Here is a 12,093-nt window from a genome sequence, read left to right on the forward strand (position 1 = left end):
TGTATCATTGAACTGAAAAATTATGATCTCACTGCATCTGAATAAAAAGTTTGATTAATACAAAAACCTGGTGTTAATTGATTAGTACTGATGATACCGGATTCATTTTTTACATTTGGTTTTTAGGTTCTTAATTACAAAATATATTATAAGGTCACCTGTTGTATTCTACTTCATATGTTTTAGGTGTAGACACTGATTATTTTATACTATAGACTAGCGGACGCCCGCGACTTCGTCCGCGTGGAAAGCAATGTAAACTTTCAAGCCCTATTTCACCACTTTAGGGGTTGAATTTTAAAAACTTTTAATTTACATTATAATGTATTTTTTTATGATTTATGAATAAATTTTTAAAACTGTAAGTCAAAAATGAAGGACTTTCCATACAAATATTCAACCCTTATTTCACCCCCTTGTCATTTTATTTTCGCAATAAAAAGTATCCTATAACCTTCTCCGTATTATAATCTTAAACCGTGCCAAGTTTCATTTGAATTCATTCAGTAGTTTAAGCGTGATGCCCGAATAACAAAAAATAAATCTGCCATTAAAAATATTAAGCACCTTTTCATAATAATAATCGATATGGGTTTTACAAATTTATCAACGAGAAGTTGAAATTAATAATGTTCCCATTCCCGTAAAAATATGGGTATAAAACCTACCTTACTTGCCTACCTTACTCGCTGTAAGTTTTTGTGGTAAAGGCGTAACAAATAAACAGACGTAAACAAACTTACATTCACATTTGTAATATTAGTAGGTATTTATAGATAGGGTATGTTTGATATTATGAATCCTAACATACTCGTATAATGTTTTAACAGTTAATTTTTTGCCGAACAATTGTTCATCCAACTAATTGAACAAGTTTTTGTATATAGTCATTAGTATGAATACGTAATCTATTTTTTGTAACAGCACGTGCTGTTTTGTATGGTTGGGTGTTTTGACATTGTCTGAATTCATTGAATTTGCTTCTTTTTTACGTTCATAATGATTAATAAGGATTTCTTTCTGCCTTCATTTATTTACGTTTTACTTAGAATTATTAAAATATTTCCAGGAAATAATTGTCTTTTGTACCAACTTTAGAAAAGTTTTAAAATTTTCTATTTAAAATATATACTTAAAAGATTTTTTAAAATTATTGGTATGCTTATGTGCACTTCTTCCCTATCCCTACCCTAAAATAGTCACAAATACATTTCACTTTATGTTAAATTTATATAACATAAAATATATTGTATATCTTTAGTATAGTAAATAGTCACTGTCTTAGGGCTAAGTGACACAAGGAGAGTTGGTAGACAGCACAGAACATAAAGCACTTATGCTGCGAATAAATCCGTAGTAGATAGTGACGCATACTGATGCTATGGTGATAAGATTGCTGTCTAGATAGTTTTTATTGCTTAAATTTAAGTCTGGTATTAAAGTTAATGACCTTGAACCATAATTTGCCTATACGTATACTTTGACGGACAGTGTTGATCGCGATTTTTGTGGCTTTCTATAATATCTTGTATTTCAATTATCATAAATGAAACCAGTAAGTTTCTTTCAAAATTTGTAAACTATTTTAAAATGTGAGTCAAGTCTTTTTGGAGTGTATATGAAAACATGGTAAAAGCTTCACTTTTTAGGTTGTCATTTAAGATAAAATGTATTTATTTATAAAACTAACAAGTATTTTTTTTTTTTTTTAATTTTTTAACTGGTACTGAGAATTAGTCTGCATATTTTTTGATTGAGCTATTTTCGCTAACCGACTTATATAGCAAACGCTTTAACAAACTGTCCTTATGTAAGTTAGCCTTTAGTCTATAACCTAGTTCCAAGCTGTTCCAAACCGCCGCCGACACTGACTCACGAGTTGATACACATCGAAAATAATAATTTATTGTCCCGATTTGGCGTCTGACATTATAAGAGCGATTCTAAGGTTAAATCCATATCCATACTTAATATTATAAATGCGAAAGTAAGTCTGACTGTCTGTTTGTTACCTATAAACTACTGAACCGATTTGGATGAAATTTGGTTTATACATAAATAGAAACTTGTAACAGAACATAGTGTACTTTTTACTCCATAATAATCCATAGTTCCTGGGGGGTTTGTAAAAAACATAATTAAATATCAACGGTGAAGCAGGCGTCCGATTGTATTTTAAATATTGACTAGCGGACGCTTCCTAGATTTCATACGCGAAGCTCCAGTTCTCATGAGATTACAAGGATAAATAAATTAATAAGAATAGTCTTTGTAATTCGCTGATAATGTAGCTTTGCATTGGAAAGTAAAAGAATTTTTGATATCGGTCAAGCGCTTTTTTGAACTGAGAGCTAAAACAGGTGGCGACTGCAAGACTCTAAACAAATGTTCAAATGTCAGAAGACGTTTAGAAAAAAAAACAAACTCAAACCTTTCGGTGACAGTTCAACCTCGTAACCGTGAAGTTATTAAGGCTTCAAAGGTTTCGGACAGCTTGATAATGTCATATAAAACATTTGTACATTTAATAATAGAGTGGGTTTAATGATACAAGTTACATTATAATTATGGGCAATTGTCATAATTCGTTTCGCAACCACATATCGTTTGGACCTTATGTTATGATACGCCCACGAGACGTTAAGAGGTCGGTGCTGACAGCAGCTAATATACTCTCTTAGGCTCCTCGTACACTAGGCCGCCAGGGCCACGACCAGCGGCAAGAACGACCAGCTGGCCTATTTACTATTTTGGTCTTTATTATCAATCTATTAAAATAAATATCAAATCAACTGCCAAAATGTCATTTACCTACTGTGTGATATACATAACTACCGGATGACATTTTAACATAGAATCTCAATTATGTCAACTAGCATACATCACAGATAGTGAATAAGCCTGCAAGTTAACCGAAGAAACCATATAAACACCGTATTACGAGTTTATATGTGTACGGTTGATTTTAACATTCCTATAATTATAAAAAGAAGGTATAGATATTTGTTTAAAGTTGTTATGATAGTGATAGTGTAAATAAAAGGGAGATTGTTGACTTTGGTTCACTTCTTTGTTGAACAGTGGGCATGTCGTCACACTGCTTGTTGCATTAATGATTTTGTGCGATCAAGTTTTGTAAGTTCATTGATCATAATCATTTAATGTGGGCATGGACAACGTGTCGGGCAAGTGTCTTTATCGTTCTACAAGATTTAAAAAAGAAATCATATTTTTTTGAGCCGTTACATGAAAATTTTAGTTTGTCGGACATGATGATCTATATTTCAACTGTTTCATGATGTCAGTATAACAAATCTCTTACAAACGGAGCGTTTGACAAAAATATTAGTTGAACATTACTTTGATGTTTAGTACCTACATTAAGTAACATTGTGACGTCACAAAATGGACGACAGCGTTTTTGACGTTTGGAAAATTAAAAAAAATTATTTTAAAATATTTAACTTTTATTTAATATCAAAATATTTCGGACCCTTCTTCCATGTACTATGCGAAATTAATATTGTTTGTATGAAATTAGATATGAGTCAACTACTTTATTGGCCACTTGCACAACTGTTGCTTTTGAAACCACGACCAACGACAGGTCGTGAGTAGTGTGCGAGGTGCCTTACTTATCTGGCTTTCTATTGTATATCTAGCAGTTCATATCTTGATCTAGTTACATACAGTACTTGTGTACATATTATATTGAACGTTGACACAATATTGAATTGTATATGGCAATATTTAAATTCAGTAAGACACCTGTATTTATTGATATACCTACGTAACAAGAAAACAGCGAACGTTAATCAATATAAAATAAAATCTAGTCAGTATTAGATATTACCTTATTTTACTTTGAAACGAGTATCTAGGTGAATGATATGTCTGAGAACGTCGGTGATTTTTCTATATTCTGTAATTACACCTACTGCTAAATGACCGCGACTTTTATATCTCTAGTATCTGTAGTTTTTTGTCTGTGTCTAATCTTAACCTTATTATATCTACTGTGTCTTAACAAACAAATGCATGTTATGCCAAATCAACTGCATAAAAACCGGTACACAGTTCCGAAGTTTAGCATATAAACAAATAGAGATCATTTAAATAAATATAAATATTTTCAATAGGGAAAATATTTTTAGTAGGTATTATTTATTATTACATTTTTAGTTATAAACGGAACAAGATACCAAATTTCTCATTCGATTTTCCTGTTCCTTTAACTTATCCTATAACTATCAATCAACACAGATACTCTGTTTATGATAAAATAATAGTATTTTAGTATAAGTAGAAAGGTATCACAGAACATCATCGTCGATTGCCGAATATTTGCGAAGTTAAAGTTGAGTGGTACACCGACATATCATTAAGTATATTATATAACTAGTTTTAAATGTTTTTATAATATCCTTAAAACAGCATTGCAACAGCCTCAAACCTAATGTGTTGTGTAAAACACAAAGATTAATTTATTATTCAATTGCAACAAAAAATCTGTGTCACATAAAACCTAAGATCAGCATTCAATACCGAGTGCGTGCCGCAAATATTTCATTATAATTCTGAACTCATGTAATTTTAATTACTTACCTACATTATTTTATATGAGTGCAAACATATTTATTGTGCATTTGCACGTGCAGGTGTTACAGTTGGCTTCATATCCGTTTCAAGTCATTTGCTCCCTTTACACAGCAAGTCGTGACTTTGGCTTACATTGAAGTTTCAGAGTTACATTTTTATGACGTGTGTTTAATTTATGTCTTTAAATTATAATGAGTTTTCTGCACTTTAGAAATGAATACAAAAAACGATATGGCTATATTTTGCAATAGCATTTTGTCGCAAACTTCGTCCGGGGGTTCGCGATATTTAAATGTTTTTGTCGTCGATATGGTTGTCGATAAATTACAGATATTTTTCTGGTCAGCTTATTCTTCTAGTTCACATTCTAGGGTGGAAACCTTCAAAAAAGTTATAAAGATTAGCGACCTTAGGGAAAGGTTGGCTTTGGACTTTGAAAAACATTCATGCATGGAAATATTCCTTTTTAGAATTTAAACTATCGTGAGTGTTATTCATATTAATTGATTTCATTCATATTAATTGATCAACCAATCATTGATTCATATTAATTGATCAGTTTGGATCGTGCCGCGATGCAAGAACCAGCTCATGACTAAGGGCCCCGTATGGGTTCGAAACTAGTCGGGCATACTCCGACGTAATATCACGTGAGTTTTAGCCGTGTTTCATAATCAATTAATAGAAATATTCCTTGTTATGTGTTATGCTATGTTATGCTATGTTGATATGTTCACCAATACAAGGTAGTGTTCTATTAAAGACGACAGTTTTCTACATAAAAACAGCCGTGTTTTCAATTTGTACGTTTTACATTGCAACTTTATTGAGTGATATACAAAAAAACATACCTGATATGTCTTCCATGGAAAACCACATACAAAGTTATGGTAGCTTTCTTTCTCTAAAAACGATCGGATTATCAAATACAGGAGATAGAGGTATTATCTAGATAGACTAGTCTGTAGGTGTAGGAGATAGACTAGTCTGTTACGTTGACTGTTAATTTAAAAATGTCCTATCTATTAAGTATTTTTTCTATCAGTAAAGAGTGCAATACAATTCATAAATTCAATTCAAACTACGTGACCCAGATGAGAATCTTGAGTTCCGAGAAATAATTTTAAGGTTGTTTTTGTTTGATTAAGATGCATCCTCTAAAATACGACTGCAAACCATTACAATAGGACCTTGTGTTAGTTTTAACGAAAGCAATTATAATTATTTCTTTTGTTACAGAGGTGTACTACGAGAAACAGCGGTACGATGGCTGGTTCAACAACAGAGCTTACCCCGAATGGGGTTCAGTGGGTTAGTTTATTAACAATCTTCGGCCACGGAAGAGACATGGTCGCACCTATTGTATACCTACCCAATGACGTAGCTACCCAGGGGCTAGACGGGGCAGTGCCCCGGGGCCCTCAAACTCAGAGGCCTTCGAATTCTTACCAGAAAATCGCGATCGGACTGAACTTAGAGAATTTGTATATGTTACGCTCAGTGAGCGAAAAAATAGCTCACAACGCATTGTGGTCACAGTAGAACATCCACATGGCAAAATTCGTGTTATGGCTGTAATAAAAATGTTGTGGCAATCACAGAGAGACCAAATAGCGAAATTTGTGTCGTGGCTGACATGCTATTCTATCTCAACATGTTGTGGCAATGAAAAAAAGTCATGACGCGTTGAGATCGAAAAGCATGCCAGCCACGACACGAAGTTCGCTATTTGGTCTTTCATAGATTGCCACAACGCGTCGTGCGCGTTTTCGTTACAGCCATAACACGAATTTCGCCATATGGATGTTTCACTGTCACCACAACGCGTAGTGAGCTATTTTTCCGCTCACTGAGCGTTTTCCATCTTTGAGCGAACATATACATTTAATAGTTTTACTTGATAAAACCTTACCAGTTAGTTGTGGGTCCCATTTTTTCATTTGTACTAGTGGCCTTGGTTACCTAGCTACGCCACTGTACCTACCTTCTGTGATTATGCCAGGATCACCTCTATTCAACCTACATAGTAGGTGTACCTACAGTAGGTGCGATCACAGCTCTACCTTGGCCATTTATATACTTGTGCACTTCTTTTTTCTATCTGAATTATTTTCTTGTTTCTTCCGTTTTAGATCCCTTTTTATATGTGTACCTGTAAGAAGTCGGTTTTATTATCGGTTTATATTTTAGTCGGTTTATTAAATAATAATAATTTCTAAATTATAATTTAGTAATTTTTATAAATAATAATAATAATTTATATATTTCGAAAAAGGAAAAAGGTCACCGTTTTCCTTCTTTGATTTTAATTTTTCTTTCCTGATAATATTTGATGTTTCTGCTTTTCCGTGAAAATCTGACTGTTGGTCAGAAAAAGTGATATAACATTGTATATTCATCATATTTAAACATATATATACAATTGTATAAAAATATATTAAGAGATTTCATAATACAAATACCAATTTTGAATTGATATCTTTATGAGAAGTGATAGTTGATGTAAGATAAACTATTGTATGGATGCAAGGCTGAACATTGTAATATATCGGATAGCAGATTTGGAGCGACATATCAATTTATAGTGTAGGGCTGCTGTTTTTTCCAACAAAAAGATGATTGATAGTACTTTAATAGTAGTATTAGTAATACTACTATTAATTTATTAAAGAAAACCACCTTTAATACGGTAATACTGTTTACCTTAGATAAGGTGGTTATCTTGGAAATTAACTACCACTTTCTGTCTGTCACTTTTAAACGAATTCTTATAACCCGACAGTGTAAGTCTTGATTTCTACTCTCTTTACTTGTCTAACATGAACTGTAAATAGAGAGATATAGAGACGAATCCGAAACTCATACCTACTGTCGAATTTTAAAACCATGGTTAGAGAATGCTACTGTTTACACTTTATACCACGAGATTCGTTTTTACGCATCGTATGGAAACGGCTTTGCAAAATTTGTTATTACTACCCTCGGCAAAAGCATCCATAAACATGAAATTAACAAACAAAATCTAGAAAATATATAATTCTAATAGAAAATATCTAAAGATGGAGCATCGTATTTAGCATTCTATTGCAACCCACCTTTTGAATCTATACTAATATTATAAAGCTAAAGAGTTTGTTTGTTTGTTTGGTTAAACGCGCTAATCTCAGGAACTACTGGTTCGATTTGAAAAATTATTTCAATGTTAGATAGCCCATTTATCGAGGAAGGCTCGATAAATGGGCATGAGAGGCACAATTATCCGCCCTCTTTAATATGACGCAAGTATATTAAAGTGGGTGGATAATTGTGCCTCTGAGTATATTATCATGCTAAAACCAATAGGAGCGGAGCACCAATAAAGAATGTTTCAAAATCGGGGGATTTTACTCGGACAAAGTCGCGGGAGTCCGCTGTTTTAAGATAAGGCAAGATAAGGTAACATATACAGGATATCCCGCAAATAGTACGGCATATTCTACAGGGTGGTGATAGCTGGTCTAACAACCTTTTAATTAAAGTATTAAATCATCGTTTAAGTTATTTTTAAGCACACAGTACGATTAAATTGCACAGAAGGTAGTAATTTTTATATTTATAGAAAAATCAATAAAACTTAAAAATCATACAATTTCGGTTACCACATATTGCATTATTTTAGTAGGCCTACTAAAATAATTGTCCTACTAAAAGTATTAATGTCAGCTATCACCATATCACCCTGTAAATATGTCGTACTATTTCCGGACAACCTGTATATATCATCAATCATCATCATCAATGTGATAAGGCATCTGTGCTGAAGAGGTCGTTAAGGAGTTATATCAAAACTTTATAAAGGATGGCAGCCCTATTGAAGAAGTAAAGTTTCGTCTATCGCCGTACCTTTGTTTAATATTGTGATTTGAACTAGCGGTGGTCATGTCATGTTACTTTTAACTGCTTGATATATCGATGTTGCCTTGAAATCGTAATCATGTAGGTACACATTGAATGTGGGTCAATAAATGACAAGCACCTATGCTATTTTTAATTTGCTATGCCACGGTAAATAAAAACTAATCGTTGTTTGTGAGACTTTGATATTAAAGTAGCCGATGACCCGCGGTTTCACCTGCGTAGTTCCCGTTCCCGTTAGAATACGGAATTATAGCCTAACACACTCGCAACATGTTGGATTTGTTGGAAAATTAATTTTAGATACAGAAATTACCTCTTTAAAGTATTAGTATAGATGTAAAACCAAAAAAACTTTGTTTTTAACTGATTTCAAAAAAGGAGGAGGTTCTCAATTCGACGATTCACTGATGCATTAGTTTATTTTCTGATTTGGAAAATATTTTAGTGTAAAAAGTGGTTGCTTAAAAAACGTTTTGTTATTTTGGTACATTGGACGACATGATTTATACCTCTTAATTGAATATTTTTTTATTCATGTAATTAAAATAACGTTTTTAAAATATTTTTCTTGTGAGTTTTGAAAAACAAAACAATAGAAAACTATAAGTTCTCGACAGACTGAAAGCATGTTCTTACTCAATTACATCAAAGGAAGGATTATGATTTTATTTTATTTATATAATAAACAGTTCCCATTTTGTCATGTCATAGATAAAATCAAAAACCTTTTAAGTTCATCGCGTGAACTTTAATGTAACTGGTAATATCTTACTTGTGTGTGACATTAAGAGTAATTTGCTATAATTTTCAGTATCACATAATAAAATATGTGCAGAATGTATATTATTTAAGTGGTATCATTAATTTCCTCTCAAATAGGCAATGAGCAATTCGTTTCAAAGCGAATACTTATAGTGCAATACTTTAGTCTCATATGAACAATGTTAGAAACTCAGTCATACAAAAAACATCAACGCGTTACTTAAATACAATACTTGTATATCAGTGTTACTGGTTTCGTTTAAAGCAATGATATTTGGAAATTGCTAATTATTATTTTAAATTGTTTATTTACTCTTAAGGTTTTAATGTATATTTATTAATGACCTAGCGATAGCCTGCGGCTTTGCTTGCGTGTAAAAGATCTTTTCTACCTCAGATAGCTACAGTACATTTTTTTTCTTAATGAAAGGTTATACCTTATATTCATTGCCATAACCCTAGAACATGCATTCACAATGTAATGATCAGTTGAGAATTCCACGTAACAAATAAACAAACTCACTTCGGAATATCGCTATCCATAGATAATGCTAATCAATATTTAAGACTATGCAAACGGTGTAGTACATTATAGAACATCCTGATTTATAATCGATCGATCGAAGATCGTGAGTTCGATTCCCGTCCGCTTGACTATTGTAATACCCACACCAAACAGTCTTTTCCTACTAATTAGAGGGAAACGGGAATATTGTTCATATGTTAAAGATATAACAAATTTTCTTTTAAAAATTTTAATTCTAATTTCGCATTTAAGATAATGTTTAGACTCAAGCTTATATATAGTATACTTTATCTGCCGATAGACCTCCAAGCAGAAAGCCAGAATCTAGCGGCTTCCTGCATCCCGCTTGATATCCTCGGTTCACATAGTTGGGGTCGACCTTTCGCCTTTCGTTTGTCGCCATTCCAGCACCTTGGGACCCCAACGTCCATCGGCTCCTCGAACTATATGGCCTGCCCATTGCCACTTCAGCTTTGCGACTCGCTGACTTTGGTTCGTCTACGGATCTCCTCATTCCTGATTCGGTCACGCAGAGAAACTCCAAACATAGCTCGCTCCAATGCCCGCTGAGTGACTTTAAGACCTCTAATAAGGCCCATAGTCAGCGACCAAGTCTCAAAAATCAAAATCAAAAATCATTTATTTCAAGTAGGCTCAGTTTACAAGCACTTTTGACACGTCAGTTGACTATTTGTAAAGATTCTACCACCGGTTCGGAAGGCAGGTCCTGCTGAGAAGATACCGGCAAGAAACTCAACAGTTGCTCTTTTGAAAAAGTCATACAGTATTATAATTTACAATTGATAACAATTACTGTTTACATTTGTTATAGTTTTACTTCCTGTGTGAAGGTGGAAGCTGATCCAACGGCCTCCAAGCATTTTTATCATTAAGGAACTCATCAATGTTGTAGTACCCTCGGCTAAGTAAATGTTTTTTAACACATTGCTTAAAGCTATGCATTGGCAGGTCCATCACAGTCTTGGGGATCTTATTATAGAAGAGTACACCCAAACCTACAAAAGATTTTTTTACTCTTTGGAGACGATATGCAGAAATAACTAACTTATGTCCGTGTCTAGTAAGACGTGGGTTTAGATCTCCTTTTCGTTTGTACAAATTAATATTTTGTCTTACATATATTATACAGTTATATATATATTGACAGGCTACTGTTAGTATACCTATTTCTTTAAACTTTTGACGAAGGGACTCGCGTCTCGGATCCGTAGGTCATCACTGGTAACACGAACCGATCGAAGACTTGCGTCTTCAATATAGAATATTAATTCAAAATAAAATAAACAATTTCTCAATTCCTTATCTATTTATAAACTTGTAGACCTACCTACATTTAATTTTGCTTTTACAAATTCATCGTTATCTGGTAGTGTACTTAGCCGCAAAATAAACATGCATAAACAGTCCAAGAAAGTCACGTTGATTTAAGATATTAATTACGTCAGATGATCTATAGCCCGCGATGACATGAGAGATACCTTGAGTTTCTAATTAGTAATTATTGCATAATATTCAGCATAATTATTCACGACTTTACTCTTATGTCTTGATCTATGGAATTAAAATGAGATAGTACCTCATTATTTCACTTATTTCAAAGTATGTTTTTCGAGTAGCGGTTTTCTGCTTGTAGACTTGTTTAGACTAGTTGTCCACGTGAAATATTGTTACATTACTAATTTGAATAAACAGACGTTCAGACGAAGGTCCCATTACCTTCTTCATGACAACAGGAAGCTACTGTCAAAATTTCGGCTTGATAGCCTCAGTCAATCGGTGTCTATTGTACTTTCTGAACAACTCTTCAAAACTGAATTAACCATATATTATAATTCTTTAATACAAATATACAAGTACAGATTTCGCTTATTCTCTCTTTGATGCTTGGATGATCCCGAGAATGTTCCGGTTTCGTTATGTAACGTACTTTTTTAAGGATCTGATCGGATACTATATCGCTTTTACTTGAAAGTATTTGTTGGTTGTTCGTGTATTCATCAAAATTAATTAATTATTCATCACACTCTGTTCAAACGGTGATAAATTTAATGGGCACTGTGCCAAATCACTGTGCAATATCTGATATGCTAGTATCATTTTATATCTGATGAATTTAATAAGTTGCTAACCCTATTCATACGGGTGTATGAACAGGCTTGAAACCGATATCAACTGTTGATAACTTATGTCACTCAGTTTTAGATGACATGAGATAAATATTTTATTAATATATCATCCAACAAAACTCATTGCTATAGTAATAGTACATTTACAATAGTAATAGTAAG

At 33.1% G+C, this 12,093-nt stretch overlaps 1 protein-coding gene across 1 annotated transcript in view; it reads left to right on the forward strand.

The window, feature by feature from the left end:
* Positions 1 to 12,093, forward strand: part of LOC112051693 (dual oxidase) — a 61,317-nt gene that overhangs the window by 20,201 nt on the left and 29,023 nt on the right. The window contains exon 3 of the mRNA XM_024090464.2: positions 5,839 to 5,910. Coding sequence (XP_023946232.2) covers positions 5,839 to 5,910 — 72 coding nt within the window. The remainder of the gene's footprint in view (positions 1 to 5,838; positions 5,911 to 12,093) is intronic.

This window comes from Bicyclus anynana, chromosome 14, assembly GCF_947172395.1.
Source record: "Bicyclus anynana chromosome 14, ilBicAnyn1.1, whole genome shotgun sequence".
In the NCBI taxonomy this organism is placed as follows: domain Eukaryota; kingdom Metazoa; phylum Arthropoda; class Insecta; order Lepidoptera; family Nymphalidae; genus Bicyclus; species Bicyclus anynana.